Here is a 19147-nt window from a genome sequence, read left to right as displayed (position 1 = left end):
TGTTAAAATAAATATGAATACTTTAATTGCATTTGAGTACATACACAACTAAGGACAAAACATTATCCAAATTGTGCTTGCAGACAATGGAATATAAAAATATATTATACTGCAATGTAAAGCCATACATAACATGAATCTACTATATAGGAGGTTACAACAAGGCAGGAAAAACTTTCAGTAAAGTTTGATCTTATCTTATGATCTTCTCAAGTCTTATTGGACTGAATTGATGCTGACTGGTTGTAAAACAAACTGTGATATCTGTCACATTGATCACAACTGTGAAGCAAGTGTCAGTATAATAAAAGTGAATAAACAACATACTAAGTATGTGAACAAGCAGTGCTGCAAACTGAAGTGTAAACCGTATTAACTTAATTCGTTCTTCTCAGTCACACTCGCACCTCATTGGCCGTTGAAAGGTTTAAGGAAACAGTAGATTATCCCACAGTTTGGTTAAAGTGTCTCTTTCCATCCAGGTACAACATTGACTCTGTCACACACAAAACAACACCATTAAACACTGTAAATGCTGAGGTAACGACATTTCTCTGGTTTGAGATACAGAAGCAAAATCCCTTCGGGTCTGCAAATTAGTGAAAGAATATCTATAAAACTTTTTAATTAACTCTGACGGCAGAAGTTTTTGTTTGTCACAAATTGTGTCTGTTGGCTCACCTCCATATGTCTTTGGGATGATGTTGGGCACATCACAGTCAGAGACGAAGGTGTAGTGGAAGACATTGGTGGTGTTGTGTTGTTGGGTCAGTGGGTCGAACACCTCGCTGTGAACTCTAACCTGGATGTACCTCCCCTGAGTGTAACACACCTGAAACAACCATACACTGCATACGTGAGCCTTCAGCATAGATCAAAAGATATACTGAGACATGTCTATCCACATTACAATGCATCTGTGCTCGATGACTCAATCAATCTGTTTCTTTTTTCTTTTCTGATCTCGTCAACATACACAACAAACACCAACTCTGACCTGGGATGAGAGGAGCAGCAGTGAGCCGATCTCCACAGGTTTCTGGAAGAGAATATCATCAACGGCCACGAGACTCGGTCTGCAGCCTCTGCAGAGCATCAATGGAAAGACAACATTTTACTTGAAAATGCTGCAGCACACAAACATTGAGTTGTTCATTTGAAACAAATTAAATCTCTTACCCGTAGGAGCAGGCATTGGCCCAACCCAGTTCATAGGCTTTCCTCATCAGAAAGCCTCCAAATATTCTGTTGAAGATGTTTCTCTCCTGGCACAGACAGAAACAAAATGTACTGAACTAAAACTTAAAAAACTGAAGATAAACAGAAAACCTAAAAACAATGATTATTTATGCAATCACTTAATTGTTTGTAGCCTATTTAATGTAAAAATGCCTTAGCATGTCTTTTTTTTCCCAACCAATAATTAAAATCCCAAAATATTGCAGAGAAAAGGAACAGATCGTCATTTTCAAGAAGCCACAAGTAAGAAATGTTCACGTCACAAAATCACAGCAGAGCAAAAGAAGGCGAGGCAGGATTTTGTGTAATCACTACTACATCTTAAGTTAAAGTTAGCGTAGAACCATCAAGCTTCAAACGTCTCTTTGTTTTCATCTCTTCCCTCCTCTGACCTCAGGATGGCAGATCTCCAGTCCTTTCATTTTGGCGTCTTCCATCCACACTGAGTTTGGAGGGAGAACTCTGCTGCGGAAACTGACCGTCCTGGAGGTGAACACACACAGAAGAATGTTGTGAAAAAGTGAATACAAGTTCAACATGTATGAATCTTTCAATTTCTACTTTATGCTGTATACATTTAATTTGACTTTAGCACTTGTTAGAGCCAGCAGTGTTTTCCTAAGGTGGTGTACGTACAGTAAAACGGAAGCAACATAAAACAATAAAAAAAGTAGCCACACAGCTGTTTGTGACTAGTAACTAAAAGATGCAAATATTGTAAAACGTGTTTTAGTTAGTATCAACTGTATCTGCAATGAAGCTGCTGTTCTTTGTTCTCTTAGTGAACAAATGCATTGATCTTCTGACGCTGTGCTCACTTCTGGTACTTGATGTGCTTTGGTTACAACTGATTCCGTGTGTTAAGGCCATGCAGACATTTTCCTAACAGGGGAACTCTAGGCTCCTAGCATCTAAAGGGTTTATCAAATGATCAAATGGTGTTAAAAATATCAATCAAAATAAATTTCAAAGAGAAAGAACAAACAAACAAACGAAACATCCTGCCTCTAAGGCGTATCTCCAGATTGCTGCTCTATGAGGACACCGAGATCCTCTAAGGTGACGGCACTGAACTCCAATGTCAGTTAGATCACATTAGCAATGTCAGCCACATATAAAGAAGTTTTTAAATGAGTGTTCTTCATTCATTCCAATCAAGCATTACAGCAGAAGCAGGGAACGTTATAGTTTGCAGTTCTACTTTGTATCCAGGGTGTTGAGGAACAGACTGTGAACAATCTTCCTCTCGTCATCTGTGGGAGCAACTTTCAGCAGTGACGCAGTGCTCAGCTCCACACGGCGGGACTTATTCGCTGGAAGCACAATAGAAGGAAAGCAGTAGACAAAATGTTGGCATGAAAAGTGTAATTTTATCCGAACTCATATCTCATGTCCCGATCTCACCTTCTCCTTCCTGGAACAGTCTTTCTTCCTCTGGTCCGTCTGGCGTCAGTGGATTTACAAATGCTGCCCTGGAATAAAGATGGAAACAAACAGCAGCACAGAGGATTAGGAAAACATGAGCGAAGGAAATAAGAGACACACACCGAGACTGAGGCTCATCTTAAATCACCTGAGGCCCCACACACATCACTCCATTTATGTGTAAGTGCAGAGGAGGTCATGTGACCTCTCATTCAGCTTATTATAAGTTCATTATAATTAAAGACACATGTTCACAGAATGACGAACACACATTTAGGAGATCACAGGAAGGGCAGTGAAGACGTCTTTTAGCCATTCAGACAACCTGAGGTCTTCAGGAAGGCTGTTCCCTGGTCTGGAAGCTCGGACTGCAAAGCCTCTGTCACTTCCCTCATTCAGTTTGGACTTAGGAACCACCTCGAGTCGATGGGATTACAGATCTGAGGTGTAACTCAGAGTCAGACCTATCTTGTCTTTAAAAGTAAGCAAGTCTAATTTTAAAAATAAACCCTTAAAACTAACAGGCAAATGATGCTAGGATGAGCCTGTTCTTGGTTTTTGAGCCAGTAAAAGGTTTTGGGGTCAGATAATGAGGACCACATACTTCTGTTGTATATTCCCTTATATTTTCTATTAATGCCCCTTTTGTGAAAAGTCTGGGCTGCTCCAAAGATTTGCCACATCCCAAGGCTGTGCTGCATGTCCTACCTTTTGTTCTCTGGGTCTCGGGCCACCATGACAAACGTAGCATCCAGAACTGGGGCGTACGCTCCACCGTGATACTGGAGGAAGAGACAGAGTCACTTATCAAGATTATTCATACGATTAGTGGACATTTAATTTACAATAAGATAACACTTCATTCATCTCACATGTACAAACAAATAATAAAATATAATATTATAATGATAAAAAGTGCTTGTGGTCAGATTAGGTAACTTTGGTTAAATTTGTGTCACTTCTTGTGCAGCAGAAAATGATTCCAAACTTGTGTTTGTTGTATGTAATTTACATTGAGTAAACTTTAATGTACAGAACGATGGACACAATAATGTATACAGTATGCACTGTTTATCAAGTGTACTATTATTATTATTGTTATTATATTTTATATGGTTTTATTGTTGTGTTTGTTTGTTTTCAAAAGAAAGATCAAAATAAAGTCAAAGTGATGTTTAACTTTATGACTGTCTTGGATGCTCGGCCAGTATAACTATATATAATGCAACAGCACTGATTTCTGTGCTGTATGTGTGTGTGAAGGCAGGTATGTGTATCTACCTGAGACATAAGCATCTTGGCTTCAATAGAGCTCTTTCCCACCCATGTCACATGACCAGTGAACTTGATGTCGCAGTCAGGATAGATGACGTGCTGCCTCATGTCTGAGCAGTGTAAAAGACAAAGACAGGCGTTGATTTCAGAGCCACCTAAGAACCTAAAGGTTTTCAGGAACAAACGTAATGCAGAAAGCAGGCACAGAAGGCACCTTCAGGAGGTGCAGGAGAAACAGAATGCTGTAATTAGGCTGCTGATTATAGTGACCGGCAAAACTCCTAAAAATTCCTTTTGCATGTTACACAGGTAGGAGGGAGGGAACAAAGGGGTTGGTGCTGCTGCTCTCAAAACAGACGTCTCAGAATCTGCATTATGAGCATTATGCGTATTATGCTTTAATTAAACCACACACACACACACACACACATCTACACACCTCAGACTGGCTGGTTTGTCCACCTGTTATACAGTACAAGAGACAACACTTTACTAGAGTTCATTAATCCTGAGTGTCCTTTTTTTTCCTTTTCATTCTTTGCAGATTGTTCAGGATACTTTCATTTGCAATAATGTAAAGTCACTTTAGTCACTTCTTGGACAAGGGTGCAATCTTGTAAAGTATGTTGTTTGTTTGCAATTCTATATTCAATTCAATATGATACTTTTTAATTTTATGGCTCAAAATCCCTTTAAATATTTAGAACGGGATGTAGACGAAGAAGAAAGAGGAAGACGAAGAGGAAGAAAAGACTGATATATTTATAACAACCATAATTATAGTCCAATTATTCCACCTTTCATACTCCAACCTGTGAATGCTTTGGTGGTTAGCATTGATGAATCTACTCCAAAAGCTTGAAGGTAGATCACTGAGGAAACGAAGTGTGTTTCCATGAGTTTATGTTTTTCCCGATGCCTGAATCTAAACTAAACTTACGCTGCTTTTAACTCTCCAACCCATCACCAACAACTGCAGGTATGATTAAGAACCAAATATGAGAGTCTTACCTATCTTGTCCACCAGGGCAGTGACGATTGATAATGGAGACCTCTTCAACGCCGAATTATAAGTGTGAGAGTAAGAGATCAGGACTGAGGAGAGAAATGGATAGAAAATGTTTGACGGGAAGCAGAAATTTAAACTTCCTGATGGACTGTTATAGAAATATTTAATATGATACCTGCTAAACTATCCAAGTCCTCCAGGATTCTACCAAACCTGCATAAAGACAGAAAATTAGTTGTACACAGGTGTGAGTCCTCTTTTTTGTTTGGTTGTCTGAGTCAGATGTGTGTTTATACCTGACAGTGTTGTGGAAGTTCAGGTATTTCTCTCTGAGCTGCGGCTCAGAGCCTAGTGGCAGGTAAACTTCAATAAAACTGTCCTTCATCCTCTTAGCCGGAAGGTCATTTTGAGACTTTGCCAACAAGCTCAACAGTGACACACGCTCTGCCAAGGCCTGCTGATGGTCACTGCAGACAGGTTTATAGAAGACGTTACATAATATATCAATAATATATCAATGTGCCGACATATCAACCAAAAAAACAGGAATACAGCTGCCAGAATACAAACAAGTACAAACAAGAGACTTGACTAAAAAGGAAAATGTTAAAGATTAGGTTTTTGACAATTTAACTGCTGAGTTGTACTCCGGGTACTGCTTGTGTGTGAGTTTTGTGTACAAAGAAAACATGACAGTACTGTGCAAAGCATCAGAAGATACACTGAACCAGGCCCAACTAACTGACCGTGACATGCTTCACACAGACCAGTAATCCGAGAGCTGTTACAACTAAAAGATACAAAACACAGATTATGATTTTGTAGTGTTTGGACACAAATGATTCAGTACCTCCAGTTGGTGGAAGCCCCCACTATTTCTCTCAGCTTGTTTCGCACTGAAAGCACAGAAGAAACAATCAGAACTTCTGTCTATCTGTGTGTATCTGAACAAAACGTTCAAGGATTCATGTTTCATACTGGATCTGTTGGAGCAGGTTTTACAAATGTATAAGGGCTTAGCAATCAATTTTTGCTAGGACATGCCCAAACAGTGGCAATAAAGAACAACAGAGAAAAGAAAACGACTATCATGTGGCAACCAGCTGTAGTGAAATACTAAAGCTCAGCACCACAGAAGAGAGAAGAAAAAAATGTGACAAAAGCCAAGAAACAAAGTGTTTGGAGGGTTTAGGTTGCTGCAGACAACAGGGAGAAATCCAGCTACACTGAGAATAAAATCCAGATCTACCAAAAGGCAGAACAGGTGCAGGGTAAAGCTGCTGTCAATGGGACAAAGAATAGATGGTCTGTCAGTGTAAAAATAGAAGAAGCTAGAAGAATTAATGCGCAGTGTAGGCAAATTAGTAAATACTGAGTAAATAAGATACTTAGCATATCGTCTGGTTTTAACAACACACACCATTTGAAACATGTAAAGGTGGATGTCCTGTGGAGAAACAAAAGTGATCAAAAAGGTTCACAGGAGACGTTTGGAAAAAAAGGGAAATCAATATTAGATTCATTCACATAGACATTAAATATATCAATGTGTGACAATGAATGAAGATATTACATTTCTCAAATCTGGCGCCTCATTTAAAGTAAACAATTGATCCATTTTCCCCAAATATAAAAATGTTTCTCTTAAGTCTTTTTCTCCTATAAAATACATGATATGGACAATCAGCCTAACACAAAGTTTTTGTGCCAGCCTATTTTGCTGGTGACAAACGAGCCACATTGGTGACAACAGACCACATTTAAAAAAAGAAATCAATTTTTTTTTTAATGGGATTTGTTGATGTTCAGGTCGTTTTAAAAGTCACCTCTCAAGTCAAGTCAGTTACACTGTGATCTGGTGAAAAACTGCAGAAACCTCAGTTGTTGTTGTTTTTACCAGCATGCAGCCTGTGTCTATGACAGATCTGTTAAAAACCAGGTAGGGGTCATTCAAGTCACACAAGAAGCCTGATGGTGGACTCACCCTGAGCCATGTCCAGCACCTTTCCCTGTTTTAACACAGCCCCTGTGCTGAGCGACCTAGTCGTCAAGGACGCTGCAGACCGCAGCATTAGGAGCCTGCAGAAGGACAAAAACAAACCCACAGGTGCAGTTAAAACCCAGGAGCCTCGTTAGAGGATCCACATGCATCCTCTACTTTACACAATAACTCTCCACGGAATTATAATTTGTCTGAAATCCTAAAGAACTGAGCACCGACAGACACTCTCACTCTCACTTAGAGAATGCAGTCAGACTGATGTGTGGAGAACGTTGTTTACTTGCATTTAAAGTAAATTTTAGAGCAGGTACTTTAACGGCTATTATTTGGACTTTGTCAAGTGTACTGACTTTATGTGCTGTCACTTCTGAACTATTTCAGTACTTTTTCTTGCAGTCGTTTCAACATTACACACCCTCTCCATATAAATCAGTAAATCACCAGCCTATTTGGGCCTGGCTAACTATTCCCAGCAAGGACTGCTTTCTTTTTCTGTTTTTTTTTTTTTTTGGTCAGTATAATGCATGTACCAGTTCTACAAACAAAAGACCAGCACAAATGATTGACAAGAATATTCCTAGCATGAATTAACTAGGCGGCTAGTAAACATGCTAACGATAAACAGAACTTTAGAACACATTTTTTAACAACACTGACCTCGGTGAAAGCATTGTAGAGTCCCAATTTATAGAGTTAGATATTTACAGACTCCAAATGAAGCACATGAGCTGGTTAAAAAAGAAGAGAGAGCACACGTTTTCTCTTTACAGTAATGCAGTATCAAGGTGTCAGCATTTGGTTTCCGTGTTGGGTTTCAGGCCCCGCCCTTCGGACGATGACGTAATACGCCGGGTATTCTTTGCACCCTGGTTACAGCTTGTCAGGCACGTCTTCAAAATTTATAGTAATGAGTTAGCGCCTTAGAAAAGTCAGTGAAATCTCCCCTTAAGGACAGAGTTGGGTTTGGCTAAAAATCAAATTACATGTTGTATGTTTTGTAATTATTTGAACAGTTCCGGTTATATTGGTTGAACTCAAATTGCTTGACACCTTCATCAGATTCAGAATCAGAAATACACTATTAATCCCAGAGGGACCCCTCTGCTAATCATCACATCCTCATAGCTCATAGCCTTATCATTCTTATTTTTTTATTTTAAGAAATCCCTTCTCACCCCTGCAGGTGGCATACGTCTTCTTTAACCTCGGGTCCTCTTCATAGAATTATATACAGCATAGTTTTAGCAAATATACATATTATTGTATTATTATTTTTACATCAGGTTCCAAAAGTCAGACCAAATTAAAAAGTGGTTATGTTTTTAAATTAGGAAATAACGACAAAGTTTGAGGTTTCTGAACCACAAGAAGTTGTGACAGGTATAATGTTAAATTATATAATATAATGTAAAATTTTGTTGGTCAGCAATCAAATTTAAGCACATATAGCTTAACTATTAACTTATCCTGTTAATTTTAATGTTAATCCAAATGTCAGATCTTCATATGTTTAATCCATTCAGTTGAAACAAGTGTTCAGGTGGCTCTCAGTGGGATGTTAGAATCACCTGCTACTTTAAGCTTTATTATTCGTTAATAAATAATGTTAACATGTTTTATTAATCAGTTGTACTTCTTTTAATATGCATCATCAAAACTCCTCCCAGCATCGCTTGGATATTGGCTTATTTTGTGGAGAACATTGGTGACAACATGTTAACTTCATATTATATGTTATGTATTCATTAGCTGTTCGTTTTTGTCATGTGTTATGCCTAAATTATACCATATGTCAATATCAAAAATGTCCAAACGAACTAAGCTCTGTTGAAACTATTTATAGGCCATTTTTAAAAACCAAACCAAACCATTAACCAAAAATCGTTGGTTACTAAGCTGAGAACATGAACCATCCTGCTGGCTCCTTCTAATTCTGTTGGAGTACTAGTACCTACAGCTAATACTAGTATTACTCCTGTCTAGTAACTTTACAAAACTTTAAATTTAATTTGAGTGACTGTTACATGAACTTGAAGTAAAAAAGATTTTTCCAAAGCGTCTCGATCAAAATAAAGATCGAATGACCGAACGCAAACTATTTTGTCACGTGAACGTTCGTCGGCGTCTCATTCGATAACTGACGGCCACAGATTGTAGCTGATTCGTCAGAAATCTGAGAGCTTTGACAACTGGCCAATCGCGTCCCATCGCCAGTCGGCTATAAATACCCGGATGTAAACAAAATCCGAGGCAGTTGAAGGACAGCGACCCGGCCGTGGGGTGACTTTTACTGGATGTTCCTGACTCGACAAACACGACCCTACCAGAGGCTGACTGTGGGAGAAAAGCCACTCTGAAGCGAATGAAGAAACAACTAATATTTCTCTTCACATACAGAGGACTTCTAACGAAAGGGAAAAAGAGTAAAAGAAGAAAATGGAGTGTAAATTACGGAAAGCAGAACCCAGAGACGTGTCTGATATCTTACGACTGGTGAAGGTAGGAAGACCGGAGCACAATAAAGCCGGTGTTTGATCCCAAACCGCCTTAATGTGATCAGATTCGACATGAATGCAACATAACGGTAAATGGAAATACCGGGACTGAGCTTCTTCGTTCCAAAGGCCTCGAGTCGTAGGCCTAGTTTAGCTGTAGTAGTAACGTTAGCTAGTTCCCACTAGTTTTACCACAGTGACGCAAGCTGCAGGGAAACGACGACATTAACGTTACATCACGTTATATTGATTAAGCGGCAGGTGGAAAAGGTCCGGACGGTTTCCTGTTCGTGGCCTTTGTTCACGTTCGGACCACTCATATCCGCTTACGGCAGTTCTCCATATATGGCTTGTCTGGCTTATGTACTTATCCACGGTGACTCGGAAGTGTGTTATTACAGCTGCGTAACCGCTGGCTGACATTATTCATATGGAGCGGGCTCAATAATTAGGAATCTTTTTAGAGTCGCGTTCAGGGGCCAGTCGGTAAAATGAGAGGGGATGCGGGAAGTATGGTTGTCACAAGGCTGGAAAAACAACTGAATTCGCTTACTTAATAAAAGTCTTAATTTCAATATTGATCCATATGTTAAGATTTTTTTTGGGGGGGTTGTTTTTGTCGTCGTCTGTTGGTGCGTTGTTCTGCGTGTGTTCATGGCCGCTCATACAGCGATGTTTTCATCCATTCACACACTAATGTGTGTTGGTTGCCATGCAAGGTGCTCACCTGACCCACAGGGAGCTACTTGGGGGGTTTAGTGTCTTCCCCGAGGACAGGAGGGACCAAGAATCGAACCACTGACCCTGTGCCTCGTGGACAACTGCGTAACCAGCTGCCCCTGCTTGTGATGCGTTTCATGTGTTGGTGCCTTTCTAAATGTCAGTTTTGCGCTCTGATCGTTCTGTGACTGTGTCCTCTTGTAGCCGTTTTGCATATGTTTATGGTCGTTTTGCATCTGCTTCTCGTTTTTATTGTTGGTATACAGCTGTTATAACGGCTTTAAACGGCAAATACAAAATTGATTTCTCTAAATATAATACTTTATTCAAACAAATTGCTATCTCAAGCAAATAAAAGTTAGTGTATTGTAGTTGGTGTTGTAGGTGTGATTGACTAATGATTGAAGGTCTATGTATTTGTTTTTCGTACAGGAGCTTGCAAAATATGAGGAGATGGAGCACCAGGTGACACTGACTGAAAAAGGTGAGCCTTTGACCTATCTGTATACACAAATGAGCCGCTTTCTTCATTGTGCGCTTATGAAATGTTTCCTTTTTCAGAACTCCTTGAGGACGGATTTGGTGACACCCCGTTTTACCACTGTATCATCACGGAAATCCAAGGAGAGAACAGTAGTGATGGTAGGAAACAACTACCCCCCCAAAGCTTCTCGGTTTTATGAAATACAAATTTTACTGTATGTAGAAATTCTATATCAAAATGTTACTGCATCACATAATCCGTGTATATCTAAATGATAAAAATGCCTCAATGAGTCATATTCATCATTCAAACAACTTTATTGATCCCATGAGGAAGTTGTGATGCCTTGTTACAGCTGCTCTACAGTACAAACTATTGATCAATAAGTAAAAAAACACCCAGCTAGAGGACTCAACATGAAATAAATAAAAACAGTACTGTTCGTCCATTTAGACCTGTCAGTCCCCCTCCTTTTTACAGAAGGGGGAAAATAATTGAACTATTTTTAATCATTGTGTGCTTTGTTTCTGCAGCTCCGAAGGTGGTGGGCTTTGCCATGTACTACTTCACTTATGACCCCTGGGTGGGCAAACAGCTCTACTTGGAGGAGTTTTATGTGATGGATGAGTACAGAGGTAAAAACGATTCCTTTGTTCTCTACACAACATGTAGCTTCTTAGCTTCTGTGAATAAACTCTCCTTCTCTTCCTGGTGGTCTCCCTGTTAGGGCTTGGCATCGGTTCAAAGATCCTGCGTCACCTCAGCGATGTGAGTATTTCATTTTCACAGAACCCATGTGATAGACCAGAAATTAAAAAAAATGATGAAATGGCAGTGGATGAAAACGAGCCTTTTCTTTTCCAGATTTTCCTTGAAACGCCTTTTTAACATTTTAGGCTATGTTCATATGGAACCAACTGTTCCTGTCCTGGACTCTCCTTGTTTCTAAATTTCGAATAGATCTTATGACATTTCGCTGGCACCAAACACAGCAGTGTCCTGTCAGCATTGTTAGTTTACTGTAAACAGCCAGGGACATGGTAAAAAGGCCACATATGGGAAAACACTTAGGATGTGTTAAGTGTGGTCAAAAATCTGTATCCTAACAACTTTACAGACCCAAAATGACTGAGTGCAGCTTTTAACTCTTCATTTTGTCTTTCTTCTTGCAGCTGGCAATGAAGACACGCTGCACCGGCATGATGTTTGTGGTAGCGGAGAACAACGAGCCGTCCATGCAGTTCTACAAGCGTCGCGGTGCCGAGGACCTCTCTCAGGAGGAGGGCTGGAGGCTGTTCAGGTTTGACAAGGACAGCCTGGTGAAGATGGCCACTCCACCAGAGGAATGATGGAGGTCCAGAGGAGGAAACATGAGACAGAGTTTGTCATCTGTGTCTGACTGAGGCTTTTTTTCTCCGTTCAGACTTGTGGAAAATCAGATTTAAAAAAAGGGAAATTCTGTCTCTCAAGACTGGGATTCTTGATGTACTTTACTATCTGAGTCATGATTTTAGTCTATTCCATAATCACATTTTTTTTAATTGCTAATATTTGTGAATCGCATGTTTATTCTAACTTTTAATTATCCTTTGTTAGTATTAGTGCGTTTGATGTTCAGGGAGAGTTGAAACCTAAAATGATGCAATAAAAACTGATTGCACACAGTTGTGGTCTCATTCTTTGATACATTGGTTAGAAAAGTAACTAAACTTTTTTGTTTTCAGAATGGTCAAAATATTAAAGGTAACAATCATCAATGAGTAACTATCACTTTCAGAATAATGTATATTACTGGATAAAGGAGGGAAAACAAACAGTAAAACACTTCAGCTCACCACACCACCCTATTACACTGAGGAGGTCTTGGATGCTTCCTACCTTATGTACCTGTGGTCACATCAGCACAAAGAGAATCAGACATGATTATTGTTTCAATTCTGAATTCATCAGGACTCTGTCACAAATTAAAAGACAAAAGTCCTCAGCTTTTGGAAAGCTGTGTGTGCTGTCCCTAAATGTTTCTGCAGCTACTGCACTACAACCGCATGTGCTTTAATGTGTGCAGTCGCTGTGTGAGCACATTTTCTTTAAATTAAAAACATACTGATGTAAAACGATTTCTTTAGATTCTTCACCCAGACTCAAGTACACGCTGCAAAACTGAAATACTACACTGAGACATTTCTGTGGGCAACAATCTTGAGTTTCTGAAAGACGCAATTTTCAACACAATTGAATTTGATGCTGCTGATAATGTGAAGCTTCCATCCTCAGGGTGGAGAAGCAATTGCCTCAGTGTGTTGACTTTATCATGAACCGGATGTTTGCAGAAGATCCTCCTCAATTTCAGCCACATGCATGATGGCAGCTGCCTGGTTCGCTCACCCCCGCTTTTACCTCATGTTCTCTATAATCGGCATGTATTCATCTTATACTTGGCCTGGACTGTACCAAGTGCCTCGTTAAATGCAGGGGGGAGTAAATAATGGAGAAGTGTATGCTCTATTTCTTATTGTTAATTTCAAACGTGTTTGTGGTGTTACTTTTGTTGCCTTTCAACACACTAAATGATTATGTTGTTAGCAAGCTGTCTGCCTCATGTTTAGTAATAGTAGTTTGTCCGGGTATTGGAATGCAACCACCCCTTGTCTGTTGCAGGTTTGGCCAACCAGTATATATACTGCATGTTGCCCTATTTGCATCGCTGAGTTCAGGTTTTGTTGAGGCTCAGAGTTTTTAGTATTTTAAGTTTACTTATCTTTCGTCATCTCTTTCATGGCCGAACCATATTAGTAATTCTCTTTTTATATTTTACTCCCAGCATCCTGTGTCTGCTTGGTTTAATCTGCTCTTCACCTTATTGGCGACAGAGCACGACATGTGTTTAGTGCAGTTGTATGAGTTACTTCCACTTTAGTTTATGTACAAAAAAGCTCACGTGACTCAGACTTGTCTGTTACTCCAGACTGAGATGTCTTACTGAGTAAAGAGGAAACTATGCACGTGAAGAAGAATGTTCTGAAAGATTTAGCTCAAGTCCCAATAAAATCATTGAAAGTCTAACTAAAAGTGCCCACTTGGTTGTTTTTATACTGACATGAAGAGTTATTTAAATCTGACATATGGCACTTTGATGCAGTTTACATTATTTTATTTCCAAATGAATGTGCACAACCCGACGAACAATATAAAATGTAACACGCCCCATCATTCCTCAGGTGGAGTGGCCATCTTCACCAGGCTGTGTTTGTTGAACCTGAACAGCCTCCAGCCCTCCTCCTGAGACAGGTCCTCAGCACCACGACGCTTGTAGAACTGCAGGGACGGCTCGTTGTTCTGTGCAACTACGAACATCATGCCGGTGCAGCGCATGTTCACCGCCAGCTGCAAGAGTGAGCACAGGAAGTAAGTCAAAGGTGAAGTCCTGCAGGTCCTGCTTCCCACAGCTCAATAACTGGACCCTTTTTGCTCATTAAATGCCTCCAGGTTTTCTCCAGCTCTGTAAAGTGTGGCCAAAATCCTATTAATGATCTCCTTCATCTCAGCAGTGACACAGAGCACATATTTTTAGAACTGCATTTTAAAATGCACATCCATCTAAACAAGTTCTGAGTAAAAATCAAAAAAACTCGGATCTTTACATGAGTATTCACAACCTTAATTCAATACTTTGTAGAAGCCCTGATGACAGTGCTGATGGCTTCCAACCTTCTAGGATAAGTCTCTTCGAGCTTCTCACACTTGGATTCAGACAGTTTATCTCATTCGTCCTGGCAAATCCTCAGAATGTTCATCACACTGGATGGAAAGTACCTGTGAACTGTCATCTTCAGGTTTAATGTCTAAGGTCTCATTCACTTTGGAGCAGAACTTCGCTGCATTGGGCTAAATTCATTCTTCCATTGGTTCTGAGCAGCATCCTGGTCCCTGCTGCTGAGCACAGGTCACCACCACCCCCAGCCTCCTTTCACCATAGGAATGGTTTTAGCCAGCTGATGAGCAATGCGTCCATTAAACAACTCTAGGAAGAGTCCGGATGGTTACAGACTATTTCCTTTGTACAATTGTTTATATATATTTAAACACTTGTGTATTTACTTTATCCTGATACTTTTGTAAATGAAAGATTTTAGTTTTTGAGTTTAAATTCTTTATTGAAAAAAATAAATATTTTCTTTTAATGGAAAACATATATACAATAATAATAATAATAATTGGAAATCGTTCAGAGCAATAGTTTTCATCATGAGTTATAATGTTCACAAAGATGGTGAAATGAAAAACAACAAAGTTTCACATTTTAAAATTAAAGTAGGAAAATGTGCAAATGTAAATGGGTGTGGGTACTTCCTGTCTGGCCCAGATTTAACTAAGGTGGTGTGTGTGGTAAAAATATGTGGGTTGCAATTTCTTCATTTCTTATAGCAAGAATGTGCAATGATAAGCTATTACGACATCGTTATGAAACGTGGTTTCAAACCATGTTCATCCTTAGTTATTCGTTAATGCGGAAACCAGTCTATGAATAAGTAGCTGCAGAGAGACAGTTGTGGGCTTTAAATATGTACAGACTACACATTATGATCAGCTATTTTATACAAATACAACATGCACATAAACCCGATGCAACAAAAATGAAGAAAAATACCTAAATGCTGGCTGAAGTTTCTCACACAAACCAGATGAAACAAAAATGAAGAAAAATAGTTTCTCACACCGGCTCTGAGTTACATTTTCTTTTCTGCTCTGGACTGAGAACTTCAGATCAGTAAACACACACTCACCTCACTGAGATGCTGCAGGATCTTGGAACCGATGCCAAGTCCTGCAAAGAGGAGGAGGAGAAGAAAGAAAGCGTGTGTATCAATAAACTGTTAACACAAAGTCATCAGATACAAGTGTTTTCTGTGCCACCTTGCAATTGTGTCCAATCACTGCAACGTTGTCTCGGATTTGACCTACACTCTGAACTGCCCCTGAACACCTCCCACCTCCCCACCAGACAGCAGGCTGCTCATGCAGACAGTGCTGCTTTCTTAATGTAAAGCCTGTCAACGTTTATGGGTTTGTGTGCCAATAAAGAAAATCACTTAGGGTTAAAGAAGCTCGATAAAATGTCACAGTGTGAAGAAAAAACGCAACTATTTTAACTTGATACCATAATTTCACTGCAAAAACAAAAAAAGCCTGTAAATATTATTTACATATATATTATATTATTTTTAGTATTTACCACTTAATTAGGCTGCAACAATCACAATAAGTAGAAACGAGTTGTTTTTACCTCTGTACTCACTCATCACGTAAAACTCCTCCAGGTACAGCTGTTTGCCCACCCAGGGGTCATAAGTGAAGTAGTACATGGCAAAACCCACCACTTTCGGATCTGGAAAGAGGCACAGAATCAGTAGACAGAACATAAAAACCATAAAAACACACATTAATGTTAAGTTTTCTTCACACGCTGCTACGCAGAACTGGCTTCAAAGTTGAACGACAGAGCTCATCACATATACTGTATCTTGTCTTACATATTTGGCTTTAACCTTTAAAACCATGAGCCTCTTTCTTATGACTTCATGATGTAAACTGTCCCCTCCGGCAGTAGTTTGAGATGTGTTCCAGTTTCTTGGAATGTGCCCCAAACACTTGATGTTCATACAGGGTAGAAACTGTCCTCATAATAACAAGGTTGATCTACATAAAACAAGCATCTGTACGTGGCACAAGTGTTAAATTAGACTTTGTGATGCAGTTTGAAGCCATGAAAGATGAGTGTCTACAGTGGAGCTTGTTTACATGCAGCCTCTCTCTGCTCTACCTGTATTCACACACCATTTAGCCCTTAGGTAAATATTGGTCTGTACAGCCGGAGTCAAGAAGTGTCATGCTGGAAGATGAGCTCTTTAAAGAAGCTCAAACCTGTTTGGACCTGATAATACTGCAAGTGCCCAGTGAAAAGTTTTTGAATATTACTTGTTAACTAATGTTACAAAACTTTTCTCAATCATTGCGGAGCAGAGAGAGGAGGGTGTGTCACGCTAACATGACATAGCTTCAGTCCCACATCGTAGCTTTAAGTGGCATCTTTCTGTACATTTATAAATTATTAATGTATTTTATTTGAGCAACCTTAAATATCCTAAACTCACACATTTGAAGTATTGTGGAAACGTTTTCTGATGCTGTTGTTCAAGAAGCTTGTATTTAAAGGTGGTAATGGCATAAAGACCAAGATTCCTTTACTCTGAACACATGATTCGTTACAAAATGACATATTAATAATTAATACCAATTATTAATATTAATTAGATAAAATGCAGTGTATGCTGCAAGTACTCATATTCAATACTAAGACTGTATTTCCAGTGACAGACTTTGCACTCGGTGTTTTATCTGCGGATGTAAAACTCTTCTAGGATTAATTGGCCATAGTGGTTTTTTGGTCAGTCCAGTTAAACCTGCAGGGTTGTGTAAAGGTTTGCCGTTGAGGAAATAAATTCACGACAGGCGAAAACAAGTTTGCTGGAGAAATGAAGGAAATTTCACGGATGATGAACACAAAGAAAACGATTCTGAGAAAGAAAATCACCTGCCTGCAGCCGGATGACTGAATCTACACATGTATAAGCAAGAAGCCTGTGAGATGATGGCCTCTTTTTGCTAATATTTGATTGAATGGTAAAAAAACAACATTTGTAATGATGGCATCATTTTTTATTTCTTCCCAAAATGTGGTTTTTGGTGGAAGACGCTGGGAGGAGAGAAAGACGCTGTATCATTCATGTATTTCTTTTAAAGAAGATGTGCTTTTTCCTACCATCACTGCTGTTTTGTACTTGGATTTCAGAGATGATGCAGTGGTAAAACGGGGTGTCACCAAACCCATCTTCAAGGAGTTCTGCAAAGAAAATGACATTTGTCAAACACAAGAGGATGATTACTGATCATTTGTGTGTATACACAGATGAAGGTGCCTTAACTTACCCTTTTCAGTCAGTTTAACCCGATGCTCCATCTCTTCGTATTTTGCAAGCTCCTACAACAAAGAGAATCACAAACTTACTGCAAACTTAGCAAAACTGGATGCCTTTGTAAAAGCGGCAGAAGTTCAACGTTTCTCAAAAAATATTTTTAATAAAGACAATTTAAATGTTGTTTTCAAAGAATTGTGACCACAATATGCACTAGATGCATTTCTAGCAGTTATTACAACTTTAAGTTATGCCACGTATTTCTGCATTTTTTTAGTTAATTTGTTGTAACTAAAAAGCTGCATGTTTTTATTGTTTGTTCTATTGCATTGTGTGTTTATTAACAAACATCCCACTTACATGTTTAACTTAAAGAATTGATTTACACACATCACCTCGGTTCGGGGACTTGGCTGTGCTGTAAAGACGCTGAAGTGCACTTTCATCTTTCTTTTTTGCCCATATAAGGCTGTTTAAGTCCACTTGCATAAATGTAAAGCTGATTTATTATTTTAGAAAGTTTGGTGGAACCAGAGAGGCAACCGCTGTGTTTTGTACCCAGATATCCTGCTTACTGTTCACCTGTCTTCCTACCTTCACCAGCCGTAAGATATCAGACACGTCTCTGGCTTCTGCTTTCCGTAATTTACACTCCATTTTCTTCTTTTACTCTTTTTCCCTTTCCTTAAAAGTCCTCTGTATGTGAAGAGAAAGATCCGGTGTTTCTTCATTCGCTTCAGAGTGGCTTTTCCACCACAGTCAGCCTCCGGTCCGACAAATACATCCAGCACACACTACCCGCTTGGGTGGCAGCCGCTCATCTGTCCTAAGCCTTGTTTACATCCGGGCATTTATACCCGGCTAAAGCTGCCATGCGATTGGCCAGCTGGCACCGCTGTCGCTTTTCTGGCCAATCAGCGACAACCTCGGGGCCCTATGTTATCCAATCGGAAGCAGAAGAAGGTTCTCGTGGTGGAATGTAAACATCCTGACATCTGATCTTTGTTTTGATGATGAAGGTAAAACTTTGGAAACTAGTTGGTGCTTTAAGTAAAAATAACAGCTCGTGCTAAATATACATTAAAGAATTGAATGTAATGCTGCTGATAACATAAATGTCCAGCTTTACTCCAGATAACACATTTATAGTTATTACTAAAAATATATATAACAGTGGAGGACAGAGCATGAGCATCGAGAGTCCTGCTTCTTTTTCTGCGAGTCTTTTTCCGCACTTACATTTATATTTAGTCACGTATAGCACTTCTCTCCTCAGTCAGGTTGTGGTCAATTTGTGTGGGTGTATGCAACAAGTATGCAAAAAAAAAAAAACACTCCTTGTATTGAAATATTCCCACCAGATTTCCCTGTGGGCATCGAGCCCTCTCCTGCCTGTCTCTTTAATAACCCAACGTGCCCTTTAGGCCATGTATATCAATGCAGCTTATGTTCGGTGGAAAACTGGAGGCACAGTCACATTTCCGACGGGTGAAGAATTGCTGCATGTTGATTTACTGGAACAAT

The 19147-nt window shown here is 39.5% G+C and overlaps 3 protein-coding genes across 7 annotated transcripts; 1 reads left to right on the top strand and 2 right to left on the bottom strand.

Moving 5' to 3' along the window:
* Positions 1-2: 2 nt before the first annotated feature.
* Positions 3-7777, bottom strand: acot9.1 (acyl-CoA thioesterase 9, tandem duplicate 1). Of its 4 annotated transcripts, XM_067486353.1 has the most exons (17): positions 7608-7777; positions 6933-7027; positions 6369-6395; positions 5799-5844; positions 5245-5415; positions 5124-5161; positions 4951-5034; positions 4752-4811; positions 3946-4049; positions 3373-3446; positions 2644-2711; positions 2441-2552; positions 1632-1722; positions 1180-1265; positions 998-1085; positions 682-832; positions 3-496 (listed from the first exon to the last, which is right to left on the bottom strand). In XM_067486353.1, exons 1-17 carry the CDS (start codon positions 7619-7621, stop codon positions 444-446), a joined length of 1362 nt encoding a protein of 453 aa, XP_067342454.1. In that variant the 5' UTR covers positions 7622-7777; the 3' UTR covers positions 3-443. The 4 variants fall into 4 exon arrangements, with proteins under 4 accessions (XP_067342454.1, XP_067342455.1, XP_067342456.1 ...); XM_067486354.1 differs by lacking the exon at positions 6369-6395; XM_067486355.1 differs by lacking the exon at positions 4752-4811 and having other exon boundaries at positions 7608-7776.
* Positions 7778-9181: 1404 nt separating this feature from the next.
* On the top strand, positions 9182-12313 carry LOC137104727 (diamine acetyltransferase 1-like). The gene is made up of 6 exons (XM_067486357.1): positions 9182-9449; positions 10598-10649; positions 10727-10807; positions 11183-11284; positions 11377-11417; positions 11822-12313. The coding sequence occupies exons 1-6, from the start codon at positions 9387-9389 to the stop codon at positions 11996-11998; spliced, it is 516 nt and encodes a 171-aa protein (XP_067342458.1). The 5' UTR covers positions 9182-9386; the 3' UTR covers positions 11999-12313.
* On the bottom strand, positions 12168-18465 carry LOC137104728 (diamine acetyltransferase 1-like). Of its 2 annotated transcripts, none has more exons than XM_067486358.1 (6): positions 18218-18465; positions 17637-17688; positions 17470-17550; positions 15934-16035; positions 15434-15474; positions 12168-14033 (listed from the first exon to the last, which is right to left on the bottom strand). In XM_067486358.1, exons 1-6 carry the CDS (start codon positions 18278-18280, stop codon positions 13857-13859), a joined length of 516 nt encoding a protein of 171 aa, XP_067342459.1. In that variant the 5' UTR covers positions 18281-18465; the 3' UTR covers positions 12168-13856. The 2 variants fall into 2 exon arrangements, with proteins under 2 accessions (XP_067342459.1, XP_067342460.1); XM_067486359.1 differs by lacking the exon at positions 18218-18465 and adding an exon at positions 18019-18210.
* Positions 18466-19147: the final 682 nt, after the last annotated feature.

The sequence above is a fragment of the Channa argus genome, chromosome 19, assembly GCF_033026475.1.
Source record: "Channa argus isolate prfri chromosome 19, Channa argus male v1.0, whole genome shotgun sequence".
Taxonomy (NCBI): Eukaryota; Metazoa; Chordata; class Actinopteri; order Anabantiformes; family Channidae; genus Channa; species Channa argus.
Note: the sequence above shows the minus strand (reverse complement) of the source record. Positions and strands in the feature narration are given on the sequence as shown.